We start from the raw sequence: 23,698 nt of genomic DNA, 5'->3' as shown, positions 1-23,698 counted from the left end.
AGATTTGTTTCAACGTAATTATTACCAACACCCCACGAACATGTTTATTTAATAATAAACAATTGAAAATAGTAATATTTTGAATATGCTAATATTCAACAAACAAAATTTTTAATTTTGTTACTACTGTCACTCTTTTAGCTTAGCTGTTGTAAACGATAGAAACGTCAATTAAATAAATTGAATAAAACGTTATTGTATATCAATAGATCAATGTACCACTAATAGACGTCTTCGAGATGTATTGTTCGTATGATTAATTGTAGAGAAACAGCAAAATGAATGACATAGTTGCATTGCAGATATTATGGGCGAAAACTGAAGCTAACGAGCGTTTTCACAATGCAAGCTTCAATATAATGCTGTTCGTTGGATCAGTATGCTCTAGATAACCAAAAGAAGCGCGATCAGACTGTTGTTTGTTTTTTCGTTAGTGTGTCATGATGAAATTTTTCCGCGAAAGAAAAATAATCATTTTTGGGTCGTTATAAGATTTAACTTTGCGTTACAGCGATTTATTATATTTGTCATAAAATAAGTTTCGTGAAGACATGAAATTGAAATCAACTCGCATGCTTTAAAAAATGGTTTATTATAGAATTATATTCAATGTTTTATTATTTAAAACGTTGTTCATCGAATCTTGTTACTTTTAACAATATCATTCTAGAAAAGCATGGATACTATCATCATCAGATTTAATGAATGTTTGTGTATAATTGTTTTATAGTTGTCGAAAAAACTTCGTTCTATTAATACTTATAATGAGGGTGTTTTTGTGAATGAATTTGTATAAAAAGTGAGCCCAAATTCGCGTTAAAAGTTATAAAAAAGGTTTTGAAGAGACTGTGGGAATAACAAGAGGTATTATCACACTAAGAGCAAATTCAGCAGCTAGAAGTTCTATATGGAAGATCTATAATAGAGCAGAAAATGGAACAAACGTATCCCCAGCAAGCCGTTCTAGTTTTATTTATTCGACGTGTCAAATTTAAAACTGGTCTACGATGCCGTTCTATTTTTTGTATATTTGAAACACGAGTGAAACACTTCTGGGCCTGCCAGTTTTTCTTGTTATAAAATTCAGATTTAAATTTTGTACCTGACATAAATTATGCATCTAAATAGAACTAGAACACTACTGAATATGTGTTGGGTTCGCACTCAGTAACGGTGGTGGTATAAGAATCAGGTTCGAAACTGACTCGAATTACAGTTCAGTGACATTGAAATGAGGTTCAATACTGGCTTCAAACAAACGGTTTGACCGCAGTTAAAACGACATCCATTTATTAACAATTATATGTGTTGGATAACAAGTGTTGAAAATCAAAATTTGCGATTCCGTATTTACTAAAAACTCTCCTCCTGATCAGCAAATTTTTCTAGTTTGCAGGATTCCGGAGGAGTGTGTTCTTAATATTCAATCCGTTATATAGGTGATGCCGAATATACGAATTTTAGTCGATGATCACTACAGTTATGTAGGTCCTTCATTTCCGATGCCAATATAGTCAGAAGTAGTGATCAAAAAAACTCCGAAGGTGAAATGACCTTAATTTACTATAGAATCATAACCCACAAGGTTTCGTACTAAAGATCAGTTGGAGTGCATGCATACAAGGTTAAAAATTTCTTAAAGCGTCTGCTAATTGTGCTAGGAAGCACAGAAAAAATAATGAAATTTACACGACATGTAAATTAAGAGTACTAAGAAATAGACTTCAGTTGAATTGAAAATTCGATTGAAAATCATCAGTTTTGTAAAACTAAATTAGAATGCATTGATTTTTCAGTAGCTGTGTGATGATTATCGAAGCATACATCAAATGCGACCTCAACAAATGTCAGAACAGTAGTTTCACAACGAGAAAGATAAAGAAAGTGGATGACCGTTTTACACATGAAAACAAACTCCAACTGACTATACGGCGAAAAATTATTAACTTTCCATTCGACATTGAACCTCGTATGACTCCATTTTAAAAACGTAATTCGTTAAATGACTGAATCGTATTCGTATTTATCCGCTCTTTTATTAGCGTATTTTTACAAATCATTTTGAAATATGCCGCATTGTTTTGACAATGATTTTCAAATGTTAGAATGTGCGCTAAATCGCGCAATATAGCATTTCCAATGCCAAGAAATAAAAAAGAATAAAACATGTGTAGGCTTATCAGATCAGGACACCTATTTTGGCACCTTGTCGGCTGTAAATTATAAATTGAATGTCGAGTTCGATATCCAATACAAGCACCTTTACAATGACGATGTATTCACGGATCAAAGCTTCTTTTTTCGGCTATTTGCAAATGAAATTATCATAGTTCGTATCGGATTAGTATTATCATAGTGTGTGGAACTGCGATACAAAAACAAAATACTGTAAGAATACCGAAAATGAATGCTTGTGTATATATATCCAAAGTCTGTGCATTCTTTCGCACATTTTTTTTTTACTCAACCGAGTTTCTAAATGCGCATTCATTTGTTTGAGACTAGCAGTGCAAGACTTCGAGTTTAAGTAGTCGTTCAGGCGATGGTCAACGAGCGTCTTTTATATAACCAAAGCGCAACAGTAATAGCGAGAGATGCTTAGCTTATGAAGATGTATGAAGAGATAGGTACCGAGATTGAGTCATCCATGCTCTAGTAATTAATCCGTTAGCGAAGCGTAACCTAAAGTAAATTTTGCGCTTTTCGATACGCTGTGGTACGACGATGAACCTGATGCTATAGATGTTATGAAGTAAAACTTGACGAGGAAGTACTCTACGATCGGATAAAATAGGAAGGTCCATAAACTTACCAAATAATAATCGATCGGCTTCTCTCGCAGCTTGTCGTACGCCTTCTGAATTTCCGTCTGCTTAAGCGCGTGGGCAATGTGTAAGGCGCTGGCATCGAAGCGTCCATACTTGTAATCGGGATCAGTCTGTGGCGGTGAATTGCCTTCACGAACTCCGTTGAAACCATTCGGCGTCATTTGCCGTTGGAGGCCTGTTGAAGCGAGTTTGAAATAATCCAATTTAGTGTTATTTGCAATATCCGGTTGAAATATGTTTTCTCTCGGTTTGCATACAAGCAACGCGTAGAATTCATTAAAAGAATTTTCACAATGGAATGAAAATATTCGTTTATGACATTTCATCAAAATACATTATTGATGGCATCTCTTCAAAGATCATTATCAATATTCTCATACGTGTCAACCGCTTGGTCTACAATAAAAGAGACGATTTATTATATCGACATAGTTATACTCTTAGACCAAAATGTTCAATTAACCTTGGTATTTAGAAATTTTTTTATATTCAGAAGTGCAAAAACTAATAATAATAGTAGTAATAATAAGACTTGATAATGGCTTAGAAATTTAATGTCCGCTTCAAGTCAAGCAAAATTTTGTAGAAAATTGACAGTGACTTGACGATATCGCACCTAGCGGAGCATAAAAAAAACAAGTTGGAATAGTTATTTGTTGAAAACATTGGAGTAAATTTGATTGATACTTTCACTATCACTAATTTTCCAGATTATTATCGCAAATGGGTTCTAAACTACTTACCGTCGATGCTATCGTTCCGATGACCCCGTATCTGCTCATTTACGTAGTTTGTGCTCTTCGGTACATTCAATGCTTGACGGATGCCCACCGATGTTTGATCGAAATGTCCCGGACCACTCTTTGGCACATGTGAGCAGCAGTAGACCTGTGAATGAATTAATTGTATATTAGAACTAGTTTGGGAGTACATTTATGTACGAAATAAGTTGATTATCGGCCAAAGAAAACAATTAATAATAACATTTTATCCAAAAGTCTGCTAACATCATAACGTAAAGTTTTCATGAGAAATTCAAATTCAGTAAGCCTCCTGATTATCTCGGTAAAACAAATTTTAAGAAACATAAATAATGTGGATAAAACACAGTCATTTACTTGGAATTAGATTATTTGATAAATCCAATATTACATGAAGCTATGAAAAATGCTGAGTTTTACGAAATATTATCTTACCAACAATCAATAATACTCGAATAAATAAAGTGTTAGACGTGATAAGATTCTTCTTTTCTATACTGGGATACAAGTTAAAATCTTGGAAACCAAAAGTGTTATGAAATTACTGCAGGTTAAGATTTGAAATCACTCATTTTGTGTAAAAACAATTTTGATTGCTGTTACTCTAATATGAAAAAATGTTCCAGATTGTGTATCGGTTAGTGCTAAAGACAGTCTGTTTCATAAGAGTGTGGTCACGATTACTTGCGATCGGTAAAGTGGAATGCTGTGATTTTTTTAACACAGAGGGCAGTAGTGTCCTTCATACAATGCGAGAATAAATCAGCTGACTATTGTTTACAATTCGATCTTAGCATTTTTCTAAAATGAGTACCGCGTACGCTTCGAAGCATTTTTTGTGCTCCGAAAATGTTCCAAAATGTGGATAAGCCCAATGCTAATTCAATGGGCTCAAATAAAGATGAACCACAGATAACAGATACACAGGCTTACAAATGAACTGTGTGTAAAATTTGCTTTGGAGATGTCACCACGATCGACACGAGGTGCCACCACGATTTGGGTGACGCTTTCACATGAGCCACAATTTTGGGTGCAACATTCACTTCACGCTAGATTTTTGTTTTGCTGTTGGTTAAAATGACAAGTTTATTTTTGTTTTATTCCGATCGAAATCTCGTGTGATGGGAATGGGAATGGGAATAAAATTGTTATTAACACTTAGGGAAATCGGGTGATAAGTGTTAAAATTGTTGTTGTTGGAATTTCTCTATAGTAGTCAGGAGGATTTTGTTATCGTTCTGGAACGTTTTGAAAGATCGTGGTGAACATTCGAGTAGATGGCAGTAGTGTTTCCAACGTATAGAAAATTTAAAATTTACACAGGATTTTGAAAAAAATTGTTCGAGCCTGTATATCTGTTATCTGTGGATGAACAGTTTGTTCATCGAATTCACAAAATTTGGAGGTCGTTTCCAGAAGAATTCGCGCAAAATCTCGTTCAATGTATGTCTCGAAGGTGTCAAGCCATTATTAACGCTGAAGGGGATTGGACTTACTATTAATGTATTTGTAACAGACTGTACGAATAACTATTTGCATATTGTTTTTTCTTCGACTTATCAACGCATTTTCAGTTTACTATGATCACTGATAAAAGTTAAACTAATTTCAGCTAGTGTGATAATCGTTTTTAAACCTGCACACTTCGAAAAAATCTTGTAATTTCACATCTTATATGATGTACATAAATGAAGCGTTGCAGTTTGCGTAAATTTACATTCAAGAACATGTATATCAAATTCGTTGAAATAAAAAAGATATATGATAGGGAGAGCAGTGACTTGAACCAAGAATCATTCGATCACAAAGTACGTCCATTAGTCGACTGAGCTACAGAAATACACACCTACTTGGCTGCTAAGTGGTAAATATAATTAGTCGCACTTGCTAGCTGAATGAAAATTACATTCGGAATCAGTAAAATTCAGTGTCATCCAAAATTAAGTCGTTACAAATGGAATTTTCCGTCATCTGACAAATTTGGTCTTCATGAATCACATCATATGTGGGATTCGGCCTTCTGTAAAATTCAAAATTGTTTGGTGTGGATTTTGGGAATGTTTTTTTAAACCGTTGAAACAAAATAGTTGTTACATTTAATATCTATTTTTGAATACATTTAAACTGGGGGTGCGAAAAGGGGGATACCGGAATTTCGTGATGACCATTATTTAAAGCGGTAATGAAGAAACCATAAAATGCTTCTGTTCTTTTATTTCGATTATATTAGAGATTTTAACCTTGAGGTCCTTCGCCTCTTTCAAACCTGTTTCAATTTGTATTTTATATTGGTTGATGGCTAAACAAACCAAGTTCCGTCACATCGATCCCCAATACCCAAAACAGGACGTACCGGGAAATGTGATCAAATTGTTATATATTTGTCTCGCTTTAGTCTTAGATGACAGCAGATTTTCACAAACTTATTCTCGAATGAAAAGATTTTTTTGTCGAACGTAAGAAATATTCAATACTCGTTCCCGAACATACTTTCTGGTTCCATATAAGAATAAAAAAACGGGTTTTGATGAAAACTTCGTTGTTACACATTAGAATTTGAATTATAATAGAAAAGTACAAGTTCTTTACATGTCCACCCTTTTCTTACCTTCCCATCATGAAATTAAAGGGAAAACATCGCAAAGTACAAAAATGTAAATAAACAGGTTAACGTGCGACTGCAATTTGTTTTGATTACTGTTGCATTTTTATTGTTATATTGTTTTATTGTTATACACTATACACATTGACATTTATGAATTTTATGTGTTTGAAATCGTTTATATGCTTAAGAGATAATAACTTATATTTTCTAAGGCATTGGTGAAACTTTTGTGTAATAGTCTCAGTTGACATAATCGACAATTTTTAATAGGACTTTCTTCAAAAGACTTTGATTTGAGGAGGTATATAAATTCAGCACTATAAAATACGGTCTAAATAAATAAATAAATTAATAAACAAACGCGAAACATTGTTTGACATTTACCAAAAAAAACATATTCACTGGAAAACCTTGAAACATTCTTGGCTGGATAGCAAGAAATAGGACGAACGGGATCAGAAAATAGTGGGAGATAGGAGATCTACTGGTACGAAAAGTAAAAAAGAAAAGTTGATAAGATTACAATAAAGCTGCAAGCAAGACAGAAGCTAAAGACATCGGAAGAATAGTTTTACAGAAAAGTTAAGTGAAAATCTCTGGAGATTACCTGTAAAATGGTAAAGTTAAAAGGAAGTGAATATTAATGAAAGCCCAGTAGCATACCTAATACCGGTCTTCTCATCTACGTCTAGGACCCACTATATTTATGCCGTAAGAAATTGTGGTGGCACACCAGCTTGCTTTACACTCGAAACCAGCGGAGTGGCGTTCCAGCTTGCAGAAAAGGGCAGGAACGGGATTTGTAGTGTCTGGCCACCCCGAGCGAAACCTTATGTTGACCGAGACCCGCTTCTCGATTTTGCGGCCCATGCCACAAAACGATTTTAATTGAAATTCATTTGTGGTGAGCACATAAAAACCAATGAATCGACTATGTTCAAATTTTGAGGTAATGTACTTAATTAGTATATATGAATAACTATATTTCCGAAAAAAATGGAATCTCGTCTAAAACAATTAAGCGAACGAACTTCAAGGAAAATTTACAATTTACAAATTGCAAGGCTAATATAACTATCTGAATATTATGTTGCGTTATTTACATTGACATACAATACGGACAAAAATTCCGAATCAAGAAATGAGCAAAACGAGTCATGATTTGGGGAAAATAATATATTTTCATGTTTTGATAATACTTTTAATGATTAAAACTTCTAGGATCATGATCCATTTGGACTGATTTCGTTGAAATTTAGGCATAACACACTCGACGTTGTTGGGTATAATTTCAGGCGTGTTTCTGCTACGAAGATACCTTTTGAAACATAAATTCAGGCGTTATGTTTTAAAATGTGAATTAAATGAACGGATTTTTTACGCGATTTTAGCTAATGTTGCAAATGACGTACATTTGAATAGCAAAACAGTGAGAAGCACGACGAACTTATTCAAATGTTAATCATTAACAATTAAAATATTATGTTTTTGAAAAACGACGACGCCTAAAATAACGTGTTTACTTGCGTTCATTGTTCCAGATTTGATGTTGTGTTTTAGGATTTAATTAAAAAGAAACTCTGTCGAATTCTTGCAAATACCGCGGATTGATATTTCCTTTTATGCTTTCAGAAGATCGTTTGCAATATCGTCTTATTTTAAATATTTAGGTGAATCAATACAGCTTGTGTTGATATATCTACGAAACAAATTAATCAAAGTGGTTGAACAATTTTTTTCTGATTTTCGTTAGATTGGTTATTGTCTCTCGGAATATTAACCTAGCAACAACGGTCACATCAAATATGTGAGAATAGATTCAAACAAAATGTAACATTGATGTTTGTCAAATAAAAAGCGTAACCGTGCTTAGTCTCTTATGATGTCAATTTTCGATTCATTATCTTTATGTTTATGCTATGTTTAATTCTCTATCAGCCGGTAAAACAACACGATTATGAAATGAATATGATCAAGGAAACATTTTCAGTAATTTTTGCTTATCAATGTCTGCATTTTTGCCTTACCATTAATCTATTCAACAATCTATCACATCACTTGAGGGTTCAAAGTGATATGTGGGTAGAAAATTCGAGTAACGAGCTTTGAAAGAAATACATTCCTCAAAAGTAACGCATTTTCGAACCATGATTAATTTTCATGGGAGAAGAGTTATTGCCCATGGTTTCATGAGATGTTAAAATGACGACCGAATGCTGCATGATGAGCTTCAAATCCGCGGTTTCGATGTCGCAGCACTGCAAAAACTTTGTTGGACGGGACAGAAGGTGTGGAAAAGTGGGCATCGAACGGCTACCTTCTACCAGAGCTGTACTGTAGGACAACCAGCGTTCCAGGAACTGGATTTGTAGTGTTGGGCAAGATGCGCCAGCGCGTGATTGGGTGACAGCCAATCAGTGATAGGATGTGCGTATTAAATATCAAGGCTCGTTTCTTCAATTACAGGATCATCAATGTGCACTGCCCACATGAGACGAGACCCGATGACGAGAAGGACGCATTTTACGCGCAGCGGGAACGACAGCTGTTCACGGCGGGATGTAAAACTCGTCATCGCCGACATGAATGCTCAGGCAGGCCGGGAGGCAATGTACAGGCCTGTGATCGGGCTGGAGAGCCTGCACACGGTAACAAACGACAACGGCCAACGATGCGCGGAGTTTGCAGCCTCCCGAGGAATGGTAGTTCGAAGCACCTTCTTCTCCCGCAAAGATATCCACAAAGCCACCTGGAGATCACCTGATCAACATACGGAAAATCAAATCGACCACGTTCTCATCGACGGGCAATTCTTCTCCGACGTCATCAATATCCGCACTTACCGCAGTGCCAATATTGATTCTGACCACTACCTTGTCGTGGTTCGTATGCGCTCAAAACTATCGACGGTGCACAATACTCGTCGCACAGGAACGCCGGGACTCAATCACGAGCAGCTATGTAGCATTCGTACTGCAGAGGAATACGCGCAACAACTGGAGTTAGTGCTACCAACGGAAGAGCAGCTTGGCGCGGCGACTCTTGAAGACGGCTGGAGGAATATAAGGTCCGCCGTGAGTAGCACTGCTTCAACCGTACTAGATACGAGATTATCGAATCGAAGAAATGGCTGGTTTGACGGCGAATGTCAGCAGTTGGTCGAAGAGAAGAATGCAGCAAGGGCGAGGATGTTGCAACACCGCATTAGAGCGAACAAGGAACGATACAGACAGAATACGGTTTTCCGGAAGAAAAAGCGCCACCAGGAAGACCAAGATCGCGAAGCGATGGAACAGTTGTACCGAGCAAATGACACACGGAAATTCTATGAGAAGGTGAACCGCTTACGTAGACGCTACACGCCACAGGCCGAAATGTGCAGAGATACCAGTGGAAACCTTCTCACGAACGAACGTGAGGTGATCGAGCAGTACTATGGCGAGCATCTGAATGGCGAAGCACAAGATACAGAGAACGTCACAGGAATCAATCTGGGTGCACACTCAGCCGAAGACAGATTCCCAGCACCTGATCTGTCGGAGATAGGTGAGGAGATCGGCAAGCTGAGGAACAACAAAGCCACGGGTAATGACCAGTTACCAGGCGAGCTGCTCAAACATGGAGGAGAGGCACTGGATGATTTCTAAGATTTGGGAGGAGGAGATTCTACCGCAGGAATGGGTGGATGGAGTGGTGTGTCCCGTCTACAAAAAGGGAGATAAGCTGGATTGTTGCAATTATCGCGCAATCACATTGGTGAACGCCGCCTACAAGGTACTCTCCCATATCCTTTGCTGTCGTCTATCACCAATAGCTAAGGATTTCGTAGGGCCGTACCAAGTGGGATTTACTGGAGCCCGAGCCACTACGGATCACATATTCGCGATAAGACAAGTACTCCAGAAGTGTCGTGAATACAACGTACCCACGCACCACTTATTCATTGACTTCAAAGCGGCATACGACACAATCGATCGAGAACAGCTATGGCAGATAATGCACGAATACGGTTTCCCGGATAAACTGACGCGATTGGTCAAAGCAACGATGGATGGAGTGATGTGCTACGTCCGAGTATCTGGGACGCTCTCGAGTCCCTTCGAATCTCGGAGAGGGCTAGGGCAAGGTGATGGACTCTCTTGTATCTTGTTCAATATTGTCTTGGAAGGTGTGATTCGAAGAGCGAGGATCGACACGAGTGGCACAATCTTACGAAAGTACGTACAACTTTTTGTCTTCGCTGACGATATTGATATTGTGACACGTAACCTTGAGAAGATGACGGAAACCTACATCGGACTGAAAGCTGAAGCTAGGCGTATCGGACTGGCCATAAATGCGTCGAAAACAAAATACACGAGAGGAAGAGGCTCTACAGAAGAAACACTACGCCTCCCACCACGAATATTGATAGACGGAGACGTTATCGATGTGGTTGACGAGTTTGTGTATTTGGGCTCACTGGTGACCGCTGATAATGACACCGGCAGAGAAATACAGAGACTTATTTTATCAGGGAATCGTGCGTACTTTGGACTCAGAAAAACCTTTCGATCGAGAAAAGTACACCACCGCACGAAATTGACCATCTACAAAACGCTCATTAGATCGGTTGTTCTTCATGGCCACGAGACCTGGACTATGTTGGCAAAGGCCCAACGCGCCCTCAGTGATTTCGAAAGAAAGGTGCTGAGAACTATCTATGGCAGAGTGCAGATGGAAGATGGAACGTGGAGACGGCGAATGAATCACGAATTGCAACAACTGCTAGGAGAACCACCTATCGTACGGACAGCTAAAATCGGACGTCTACGATGAGCTGGTCATGTCATAAGGATGTCGGATGACAGCTCAGTGAAAATGGTTCTTGAATCTAATCCGACTGGTACAAGAAGAAGAGGAGCGCAGCGAGCAAGGTGGATCGATCAAGTGGAGGGTGATCTCAGAAGCGTCCGTGCCTTGAGTGGCTGGCGACGAGCAGCCATGGACCGAGTTATGTGGAGACGTATTCTTGATACAGCAAAGGACACCCCAGGCCTATAGCTGTTAGGTAAGGTAAGTAAAATGATTGGTTTCATGATTTCCTAATCATGACAGCAGTACCGGATTTCATTCCGAGAATAAATAGGAAATATATAAATGGGTGCATCGACTGACCTCTTTATCATCTTGATTGTGCTGGTTGTTGTAGTAAGTTTTCAGTGTCAGCTTGGTTCCACACTTTTTACACTTGAAGCAACCAGAATGAAAGAAGGTAAAATCCTTGAGTGGGCCCACGCGGTCCACCTGGTAGACGATCTCGCTGCATCGCAAACACGTTGACTCGTAGAAATTTGGTCGATACATTTTCACTCCCAACAACGAACCAACACAGCACTCACTATTTTATGGGCGGCTATGTGCAACCAACTTTCTGTTTTACACTATTTTTTTAGTAATTTCAATTCCAATTTCTACAATATATATTTGTTTACACCTCGCGCACTATTCACTGTACTATACAACTGGGCTAAAGTGCATTTCGATTATTTTGATGGTTTCACTTTTTCACATACACTACATTGGCAATCACTCGGCGTGATAATTGATTGGTTCTAATTTTCAACCTTTTTCAAGACTACGGGTTACATATTCACTCTTTTATGCACTTTCCATTTCGATTTTCCATCTGCTTCATTCAGTTTAATTTGCTCGTACATACGGCGTCTTTTTGTCTGGTTAGTTTTCCTCTTTGTTGATTGGATGAATCACCAAAACGCTGGTTGCGTTACCGTTATTTTTTGAATATTTTTATTTCAAGTAATTGAAATAAAAACTTGACCTAATAAAAAATTAACAGAAAAAGAGAGAATGAATGAGATATTTAGTCTGGACAAATTTAATTTATAGAATGGGTTCCTAGTTAGTTAGTTAGTTATTTTTGGTATCTTTTAAAGTTCCGGTTGCAGGAATAATTGCGAAAAATGCATTGGTACATTTTTGCATTGATATACGGTGTTTATTTGATATGATAAAATGAAATCATCGAAAAGTTCACGACTGCAACGTGGTATCATCTATTATTATTACAGTCAAGTGCAAAACTAAATGAACAAATTCTCAAGAAAAAAACACAACAAACATTTCATTTTTATGATTTTGGTTCTTAGACGATGAGGTCGAATGAATACTTAAGCGAAAAGTGATTTTGCACTCCCAATGCTGCCAAAGAAATTTTTTAACCAAATATGGTTGATTGCGTGCGAAGCAAGTTGCTAAAAGAAGGAAGATTTCAACGCAAAGACAAACAACGAACCTTGGTTGAAGCATCTTATGAGAAATAGGCCAACTTATTCCGCAATGTTTTCTTGATTGGTTTTAAAATTGTCATCATATTTACGAAAATAGTCTGGTTTTAATCAGTTCTTTTTCACATTTTAGTTATTTAGATTAAAATCGTAACATTTTACGATGAAACTTTCAAACAGGCTGCAATGTGCATCAGTTTTGTTTTCGATTTATAGCATAGATTACAAGCGTTTTTCCTTATGATGAATTGCTTTCCAAAATACATTAATCCAACCGGTGAAATTGATAGAAATTTAGCCTCATATCGCAGTACTAATCGATAGTGCACCTTTTGTTATTAACTTCATTCGTATACTGAATGGTACTTCTTGCGACACCGAATCATTTCAGAAAAATTATTTACACTGCATTGACTATTTCGTTTTATTTTATTCAAAAACTCGTTTCACTCCATTCCATATTTCATGAGACCGAGTAAAGAGCTGTTTCGCAGACTTTTTCGCGATTTGACCATACACGTCTATACTGCCCCGACGGACGACTCGTTACTACCATTTCGAGCAGTAGAGAAGAAAAGACGGTGTTGACTTAAGTAAATTTTCTCATTTCACTTGTAGCAGCAAACACATACTAACATACTACTTCTGACACTGTGTTTGGTATGTGTTGCGCGCTCACACAATACCCAACTTCAGGTCTATACCGTCATAATAAATGGAAGTGTTGTAACTATTATGATGATTTTTGTCTATGTGGTGATTTCACTGAGCGAGACGCTCACCCTACCAGTAATTTACCCTCTCATAGCAATATATTGAATGAATGATTCCCCTACAAGGCTGTAAAGCAGCAGCTTCATAGTCTTCCTGTTGATTCTAGCAGTGAGCTAGGGTATGTTTACGGATGATCGATCTTTTGCTTTTATGTAACGTACCTTTGTCGGTTTTGTTCAGAATAATCATGTATCTATTTAAGTTGACATAAAAAATTACTTATTCGGAAAATTTAGCGTTTGTATGTTACAAACAAAAATCGAATGAACTGACGATTCATACTTTCATACTTAAGAAGTGGTGCAACGATGTAAAGGTAACTGAACGAATGATAGTAGATAGTAACTTTTTTTTAATTTTTTAGAACATGCATTTACAGTGTCGATTGTCTTATACCATTCGATTCAGTTCGTCGACTACGGAAAACGTCTGTGTGTATCTGTGTATATATGTGTGTATGTGTGTATGTATCAAAAATGTGCACTGGATTTTCTCGGAGATGGCTGAACCGATTTTCACAAACTTGGATTCAAATCAAAGGTATGGTCCCATAGTTTGAATTTTATCCGGATAGAACTTCCGGTTAGAGAGTAACGTTGTAAAATGTGCAAAAAACGAACAAAATGTGCACTTGATTTTCTCAGAGACCACTTTCCCGATTTGCTTCTACTTAGATTTAAATTAAAGGTCTTACAGTCCCTGAGCCTGATTTTTTCAGCTATACCGATTCCTAGTTCCCAGTTCTGAATGTACCGGAAATAGTGTTCGAAAACTCAAAAGATGAACTTCAACTCAAATAAAACGGTCAACGTCTATAAAAATAGACTGCTCTTGACTTTTGTTCGAATCTCACTTCCGGCTCCGGAGCAACGAGGCGAGATGTGTTTAAAGCGGCCCATACACGTTCAGTTTTCCGGACAGTTTAACGTGTGTGACGTCATGACTGAACGATTAACTGAAGAAGTAACCGAAGAGTTCATCCGGCCAAACGTCCGGTTTTTTACTGAAGCTCTCGAGCTCAGTTTCATCCGATTAACTGACAGTTCTTCAGTTAACCGTTCACTCCATCTGTTTTCTTTTAATCAGAATAATGTGCCTCCATGACAAAAACTGATGAAACTGACATAAAGACAAATTTGTTCGGAAAACTGAAGGTGTGTGTATTAAATCGTCATTTTCAACATGAGTTAAATGAGAAAGGCATCATTACACAACCAGGTGAACAGTTTTTAATGTTTTTATATAGGGATGTGAATTAGAAATTCAAGGGTAAATACAAGTAGAAATGTCGTCAGCTTTTGAACACTTACAGCTTAGTCAGTTTAGTTACAACCTGTGATATTTTTTAACCAATTGATTGGAAATATTTCTACGTATTGATTTGAATGTTCATAGCCCTGTATTTTCAATTATCTATAATTGAAATGTGTCATATTTTGTCTTTCAAAAATCAACGGCATATCGGATTTCTCTAACATAGACAACGGTTTTGTAAGCGTTTTGAGTAAGCGATATATCAATGGGAAAGCATCGCTCTGATTGGTCAATGGTTGTAAAAGCGAAACTGTTGGAAGCACTCGAATTTATAAATATGAATGAACTTAAGACATAAAGCGCTATAAAACGTTTTGAAGCTTTAATTGGTATGTTCTGATCTTGTGTCATGCGGGCTCGGATGAAATTTCATTTTATGGCGTTTTCCCCTGAGAAATTTGCAACTACCCCAGGGAAAATTTTGAGTGCTTAAGATAAATTTCTAATTTATATAAAATGAACTCGGTTAATATTGAGATAAAGTTTGTCACTTCAACCGAAATCGCAGAATGGTAGTAATGGTAAAGAAACTGACTAACGCTATAAAAATATCTGCGTGCATATAAAACAGAGGTGGAAATAAGTAAAGTTTTTGATTCACAGTAAATAAAAATAGTTAGTATTATCTTTTCATATCACATATTTATTGTAGATATTATAATGAATTCTGCAACGAATGATTTTTGATAAGATAAATTCTGATTTTACTTAGGATTTAAAAATATCTTCTTTGTTATCAGTATTACTGGCTGATTCGGAATCAACATTACAACAAAGTTCGGCTCGTTTTAACGCTACGCTGTGTTCACTAAACAGGTTCAAATGGCTGTCACTTACAATTCCGGTGATATAGGGGTGATGGGGTAAAATGCGACCCCTAAGGAAATGTAGCTATTTCTTAACTATAGAGAATAACACGGAAGAGTTTCATGCATGACTATCTTCCGTAATCATTATTCCTCTAAGTTACGTACAAATACTCGCTGAATACATTGAAAAATACATGAAATATCTTATTTTCTAAAACCCTTAAAAATTGTCTATTGAAATATATGCGGGGCATGACGCCCGATCGTAGAAAACATGAAAAATGTACATTTTAAATTACGCGAAGTGACGATTAACTGAACATAGAGGCAGGATGATCTTAAACAACGGGTAAACAGCCATCAAAACAACGGATTAAGGCTCATGACAACCACGGGGCAATATGCATCCTCATAAAGCTTCTTCTTCTTCTTTAAAAAAAGCTTTAGACTTTTCGTTGGCGAAATATTTGCCAGATGGAAGATTGTTCACTATTATTCAATAAATTGATAACTTATGGATAATGTTTGTAAGCGAATTCGTGAGCATTTTGCCTCACACAATTCGGGTTGTTTTGCCCCCAAAAAGTTGAGACGACTTTCAGTTTCATTACAATTTCAGTGAAAAAAATTGGTGACTTTTGAGAAAAGCAAAAGGTGCATTATGCCTCGGGGGATGGTTTTACCCCATCTTCCCCTAATGGTATAAGTGACGTTAACGTCAAAACTGATTACCGCTTAATTTTCTGGGATATGGATTATCCTATATCAAAAATTATATTATACCTTCGTGGTGGAGTAATATCATTAATAAAAACGTGATTAATCCACCTAGAAGTGAGATGATACCTTTTTTTATCAATCCGCATGTGTTTTTTTGCATGGATATTCTTAGGTGTTTTAGTTCTCATGACATTATTTTAATTATCGTCATTTCAAATGGCAAATTGAGATTTTAATCACTCATTACCCTGTAATTTCGAATCTGCAAATCGTATCGAATTTCAATCTTAACGTGTGACATTCGATTGAACATTCCATGAGATGTCGAAGTAAGTTCCACTTTAGAGTTTTTCGTCATTATTTATGTTACTTCCAGAGCTGGTATTCAGGAACTAGCATAACCCAAAATGATTCGAATGGCCATAAATTAATACGCCAAAAAATTACATCTTCTATATCGGTATGAATTTTAAAAATTCATCATATGTAATACAAGAATCGGATAAAATTCTCCAATTTTGTATGGGACCTTAAGTCCTTAAATTTGAATTTTTGTTTATGAAGTTCGATTTGGCCTTTTTGAAAAAATGATTAAACTTTGAGAAACGATTCGAAACTGGATCCGAAGTTCCAAGATCGGTGTAGCCGAAATCAGATAAATTCACCTGAGGAGTGTGTAGACATCTTTGAGAAATTGTAGTGCGAATTAAAATTTGGGGGTACATTCCGAATCCAAAAAAGAATACCGCTTAAACTGAAATAAATTTATTTGGTAATCGACTATCCAAATTTGCAAACCCGATAAACCTGATTAATTTATGTGAAATGGACATTTTTATACTAATCACCCTGTATCTCCTAAACCAGAAATCGGATCTGACTAATTTTTATAGGATTTTACGACCTCTCATTTGAATCATAGATGATTTTTAGATTTCATTTGAGTCTTAGATCGGTTCAGCCATCTACGAGAAAAATGAATTGCATTATTTTAATTTCGTTTCACATGTCATCCTGTGGTTCCGAAATCAGAAGTCGGATCCAAATTTGGAAGTATACTAGTTTTCATATGAATCTGAGTTTGTAGAAAACGATTTAGCCATCTCCGAAAAAATTGAGTGAAATTATTTGTCACACACGCATTTGCTGATCTCGACGAACTGAGTCGTATGGTATATGGAAGTTATGTTCTTCCAGCTTTTATTGCTGTAAGTAGTTTAAATCAATATAATTATGGAATTACTTTCAACTCGAAAATGCTGATATCATCTGGTTTATAAATGTCATATTCGAACGATTATGTTGCCAAAAACGAACCGTGCTAAAATCGGTCCAAGGCAAATTGTCATGAAAAAGGATGCTGTACACAGTCTTTTGGGCACTTAGAAACAATTGTATGTCACAGTATAAAAATCGTGTTTTCCGTTGCTCCCAAGCATTTCTTTGTCATACAGTGCTCAAAACTTCTACTGCTGGAATAAGGGGAAAAGTCGTTTACACAAAAATATCGATATCTCCGTTAAAAATGGACGGATTTTAACAAACTATGGCTTGTTGGATAGCTATTACCGTGCGGAATCTAAGTCTAAAAACATATTCTGTTTTCAAGGTCAATTGTGACAGATACTGTCAAAAAACTGAAAATTTTGACATAAAACTCCGTAAAACTCAAAAAGTAAACATCCTATCTCAAATCCATTCAATAGCGTTTTGGGTGACGGGGAGACCTTTCATTTGCGACTAGTTTGATCAAAATCGGTCCAGCCATCTCTGAGATCTCGACCTCTTAGTTGACAACACACATACAGACACACACACATACACACACACAGACAGACATTTGCTCAGTTCGTCGAGCTGAATCGATTGGTATATGACATTCGGCCCTCCGGGCCTCGGAAAATTTTTCGAAAGTATGAGCGAATTCTATACCTTTTTTTTTATATATATATAAAAAGGTAAAACAGCTAATAATATTAACACACATGCTGCGATGAATCATAATTATAACGATAAGATATACATGTTCAATCACAAAGCGTGCCATGGAGTTGATTAATATTACCCTATTTAGCTTGAATATCATACACAGAAGTAACAGAAGTTCAGGATTCGACTACGCCAATTTAAACGCATCATTGAAACGCTGCGCTCCAGTTACATCTTCTACAACAGCTAAGTTTTGACATTCATCGGCGTAATTTGCGGTTTAATCCCTTTCTCAGAAATCCTCGTGCTAGAACTAACTATGGCTTTAATGAACCGTTTTCGAATATGTGGCGCGTATTCAATACTTGCTCCGATGAATTTGATTTTAATTTATCTCGTTTTCTCCGAATCTTTTCCCGTTAGTTTATTTACGATAATTAGTTTTATTGCTATAATTAGACGATATCAATAGTTGTTAGTTAGCTTTGTAGTTTAAATAAGGAAAATTTAAGATTTCATTATGTATTATTTGGACAAATGTTATCTGTTGATACAAAGATGAGAAGGTTTTATGCCTGCTGGAGAAGGAGAACAAAAATTTCAGCTCCAGCGGGCTTTTTTCTTGCTCCTAAAAAATAAAATAAATTCATGTCAAATAGTGTTTCATTGGGTTTAATCTAGATAGTGCATGAACATCATCATCAGTATCAACCAGCTGGAAGTAAAACAAAGTCTTTTGACGCTATAATCACTATTTGGTGTGGTATATTTTTTTTACTAATTTTGCATTGGGTATTGATATTGCGCAGCGAAAACTGTAAAATTTATATTATCAATTGGATTACGCTTCTATCTGATTAATTTCATAGAACCTTCATCTAGCATTCATTTCCTTTCATCTAGTAATCATTTTATTGCATTCAAACAACAGGTTGCGAAATCAAATACGGTTTGTGTCAAAGAAGAACATTTTTCTATTTTTCCCAAATCTGGAAATGAATACTGTTAAAGGAGCATTCCTGAAAGTTACAAATTGACAATTTTCACCAATTTGAGCACCCTCATGCATATTGACAAAAATCATTGATGTGCAAATTCCTTTCATATTCCTTATCACCCATCACTAAACTTCCCAAAGATGCAAAATTTGCAATTTTCCACGATTTTAAAAGTCTCATTGATACGCGTTATCCTTAGTTAAAAATTATTGTATGATTACTGTTGTCACTAATTTTCACGCCCTTCATTGGGATCAACGATTTTAGATGTAAATCAATCGGCACTCATGTCTGATTTTGCTCATATGTGAGTCTTTTCCACAATACTCAAAGCTGATCGCATCGTCCAGTAATTTGATCTTACAGGAATCAGTGATAATAGTAGCTCAAAATCACCACCGATCAGTATTGATTTTGATCGATGTGATTCAAAGATCATTGATCTTAAAAGGATTAGATCAGTAGTGATCTTTATTGGGAAAGATCTCAATCGATCATCTTTTCTAGTGATTACGACTTAATGGTTGTTTGATCCTGACTTTTCCACTTATCACAAAATTATATCAATGGTATATTGTGATCAGGGACTTGTCGGAGAGTTAATTGGCACAAACAGCTACACCTGTTCTCATACGAATGGAGCACTGAGATCGAACGAAGCGTTGTACATCCATTTCTGCCGCGGTACTTACATGCGCGAACGAGTTTTTGAGAGCAGCTAATGTTCTTCGCCTGTGCATGGTTGTCTTCTGAGAATGAGAACAAATTTGTCTCGCAATAAGAAGAGCGCGTATGGATAAGGTTTGCTGCTACTCTGTGTAATATACAGTACCCACAATTTGAAAACTAATCGCCATTTTTGTTATGTTATCAAATTTTTTAATTCATGGTGTTCGGTTTTCGGATTCACAATCAGAAATCTTGATTCACATTTTCCTGCGCAAAATGGCCTTATTTCCACCTCTGATATAAAACTTGAACTCAAGATTGGCGAAGAGAAGCTTAAATGTCGAAATCCGTATCACAAGTATGAACAAAGATATAATTGCATAAATTTGGGATATTCATGTAACTTCGTCGGCTACAAAACAAATAAAAATTTTGGATACCTTGTTTTTCAAATATAAAACACTATTCGTTACCTGTACAACTTAGGTGAGTTAAACATATTTTGAGTTTCATATAATGACTTTATTTTCTCAATATTTTTCATATCAGCATCAATTTATAAAAAGGAATAGCGAATAAAAACTAGATCGCACGTTAAGATTCCCATGTATTTAAATATATGCGAAAAGCAATAATTCTACTACAGAACTCAAATATCGAGTTAAACTAACTCATATATAACAATTTTTTTCCTAATAGGAGTAAAAATTACTAAGATTTTGCAGCTTTGTTCCTTAACTCAAAAATGAGCAGTCCGCGTTCCGCGCTCACTCTGACATCAACCTAAGAGAAATTGAATTCATATTCAATGTACATGCTCTTTAAACAAAACCCATTATTTAGATTGCGTCAAATAGATAAACTTGAACAAGATTCCAAAATTTGAGTACGACTGTAAGTAAAATTTACTCAAGCCATGAGTGCTCTCGCATTTAAACACACATTAGAGTTAGTGTGGAGTTATTATTATTTAATATGGAAAGATTATTTGAAGTGGAAATAATACTTTTACCGCCTTGTCCTATATAAGGTTATTTTCGAATCGTTCACATCAAATTTAAGAATTCTCAAATATATCGTTCTATATTGCAGTTCCTAGAACTGGTTTTTACTCAATACTATAATTTATTATTGTCAATTATTGATAATATTAGAATAAATTAGTTTAGTTATGCAAAGTGAAAACCCCAGCAAGAGTGAACCTGTTTGGAGTCAAAATTGAAGAATTTTTAATCGCTTTTTGTGCTTCCCATTTAGAAGAAGAATGCTTTAAGCAAACGACTCCATGTATTTCAATATAAGTGAAAAAGCGATTATATATTTTAAGTGCAACGAATTCAAGTTTTGTGTTAAACTCAAATTTCGAAGTTGGCGGGAGTTCTTCCATTGAAAGTTCGTTTTTGGGAGCTTTCATCGCGACTGCTAAAAAGATGTGAGGTACTGAATCCCCTGGTTAATAATAACTTCGAAAGGCTAGTTGAGCTTCAATCTCAAACAAGATTCATGACAGTATATTTTAACCACATGTCACAGGAAATCGACCATTCAAGATATATTCCTATCCGTGACACCCTCCTAAATGTCCCTGACTCAACTCTATTTTACGACACATCCATGCACCGCGAAGTGCGTGGAATCCCGGAACACCTACGCTCGATGGAAATCCCAAAAATATTTTCAAGTAAGTTCAGGCATATTGACTCTGAGAAAATATTTTACACGGACGGTTCACGAATTGAAGAGGCCACTGGGTTTGGTATGTTCAACAATAATGTTTCGGCTTCATTTAGGATTCAAGAACCTGCATCTGTTTATATAGCAGAGTTAGCAACAGTTCATTATAGTTTGAGTGTAATCATCACATTATCTCCAAACCATTATTTTCCCTTCACAGATAGCCTGAGTGCAATTGAAGCCATTCGCTCGAACGCTTCTGGCAAAAATGAACCGTTTTTCTTGGGCAAAATAAAACAATACCTGAACGACATTTTGAATAATAATTATCAAATCACAATAGTTTGGATCCCGGCTCATTGTTCTGTTCCAGGCAATGAATGAGCCAATATTTTTGCCAAAACGTGGTGCTATTGAAGGTGAAATTTATGAGAGACCGATTGCTTTCAACGAATTCTATAGCGTGTCTCGCCAAAGAACACTTGCCAGTTGGCAAGCTTATTTGGATAAAGATGATCTGGGTCGGTAGATGCACTATTCCTAAAATATCGATAAATGCATGGTTCAGGGGACAGGACGTGAGTAGGGACTTCATTCGTGTGATGTCCAGACTCATGTCCAATCACTACACGTTAGATGCACATCTCCTTCGAATTGGACTTTCCGAGACTAATCATTGTGCTTGTGGCGAAGGTTATCGCGTTATTGACCATGTCGTTTGGATATGCGTGGAGTATCGTGATGTCAGATCTCAACTAATAAATTTCTTGCGTGCCCAGGTAGACTACATGAAACTTCTTTATCATTTCATTAAGTCCAGTAGAGTTCCAATTTAAATTTTATTTTATGTTACTCGTACATAGAAGTAGAGGAGAGAAATGTCAAATTCGTGCGCGCCAAAATAGCAGCACTGCGCACCCATACAATTGACATGATATGTTGAGTGTGATGTAGTGCGATGTCGTTGCTGAACTGAAGATTGATTTCGCTCCAAGGTGACAGGGTTTGGTGTGTGGACACTCCGCGTGTGGACGGTCCGAGTGTGGACGCTCCGCGTGTGGACGCTCCGCGTGTGGACGCTCCGCGTGTGGACGCTCCGCGTGTGGACGCTCCGCGTGTGGACGCTCCGCGTGTGGACGCTCCGCGTGTGGACGCTCCGCGTGTGGACGCTCCGCGTGTGGACGCTCCGCGTGTGGACACTCCGCTTGTGGACGTTCCGCATCTGGCACTCATACCAACAGACTGAGTTACCGGGTTCGATACTGAAAACACAGATAACAGATATACAGGCTCACATATGAACTGTGTGTAAAATTTGCTCAATTAGCGTGGCGAACACTTGCAGATGTCACCACGATCGACACGAGGTGTCACCACTATTTGGGTGCCGCTTTCACATGAGTTACAATTTTGGGTGCAACATTCACTTCACGCTAGATTTTTGTTTTGCTGTTGGTTAAAATGACAAGTTTATTTTTGTTTTATTTCGATCGAATTCTCGTGTGGTTTATGCGACATGGAAATAAAATTGTCTTTAACACTTAGGAAAATCGTGTGATAAGTGGTAAAATTGTTGTAGTTGAAATATTTCTACAACAGGCAGGAGGATTTTGTTATCGTTCCAGAACGTAGTGGAACGTTTTGAAAGATCGCTGCAAACAGTCGAGTAGGTGGCAGTAGTGTTTCCAACGTATAGCAAATTTGAAATTTACACAGGATTTTGAAAAATTTTGTTCGAGCCTGTATATCTGTTATCTGTGCTGAAAATAAACACGAGCAAACAGATTCGAGGACGAATAATTCCATGCATACTTTCCGACGAGTCCTATTACGTTCAATGGTATTGAACTTTTCTGATGGAGAGTTTGCAATATTCTTATTTCTCTCAAATATAGACAATTCGTTCAAACCCTAAAGCGACCCATATACGTTCAGTTTTCCGGACAGTTCAAATAAATCTTGGACGGAATAATAAACTGAATGATTATCTGAACTGACTATGTGTGGCGTCAGGTCAGTTTTGAGTTTTGTCGTTATGTCAGTTCCGTCAGTTTTTTCATGGATATACATTATTCTGTTCAAAAGGAAACTGACGGACTGAACGATTTACTGTCAGTTAATCGGATGAAACTGACACAGAAAGAGAAGGTGAAACTTACACGACATGTAAACCAATAGTGCTATTAAACAGACGTCAGATGAAACGAAAATCTGATTTAAAACCATGATTGATGTAAAATTTCATTGAAATGCATTTACTTTTTCATTGAACAAGACTGTATATTTACAAATCGCTTAGCTTTGTAATGTAACTTTCCATTCAATTA

General features: G+C 36.7%; 1 protein-coding gene across 5 annotated transcripts in view; it reads right to left on the bottom strand.

Moving 5' to 3' along the window:
• The window catches only part of LOC131435211 (hillarin), a 58,279-nt gene that overhangs the window by 20,241 nt on the left and 14,340 nt on the right, over positions 1 to 23,698 (bottom strand). For 3 of the 5 annotated variants that reach the window (XM_058602870.1, XM_058602874.1, XM_058602872.1), the window contains exons 2-4: positions 11,355 to 12,018; positions 3,572 to 3,716; positions 2,813 to 3,003 (exon numbers count right to left, since the gene is read on the bottom strand). In XM_058602870.1, coding sequence (XP_058458853.1) covers positions 2,813 to 3,003; positions 3,572 to 3,716; positions 11,355 to 11,543 — 525 coding nt within the window. In that variant the 5' untranslated portion in view covers positions 11,544 to 12,018. Of the gene's footprint in view, positions 1 to 2,812; positions 3,004 to 3,571; positions 3,717 to 11,354; positions 12,019 to 12,492; positions 13,029 to 23,698 lie in introns of those variants that run through there. The other 2 variants (XM_058602871.1, XM_058602873.1) reach the window with 2 other exon arrangements.

The sequence above is a fragment of the Malaya genurostris genome, chromosome 3 (genome assembly GCF_030247185.1).
Source record: "Malaya genurostris strain Urasoe2022 chromosome 3, Malgen_1.1, whole genome shotgun sequence".
NCBI lineage: Eukaryota > Metazoa > Arthropoda > Insecta > Diptera > Culicidae > Malaya > Malaya genurostris.
This window is presented reverse-complemented; position numbering and strand designations above follow the sequence as displayed.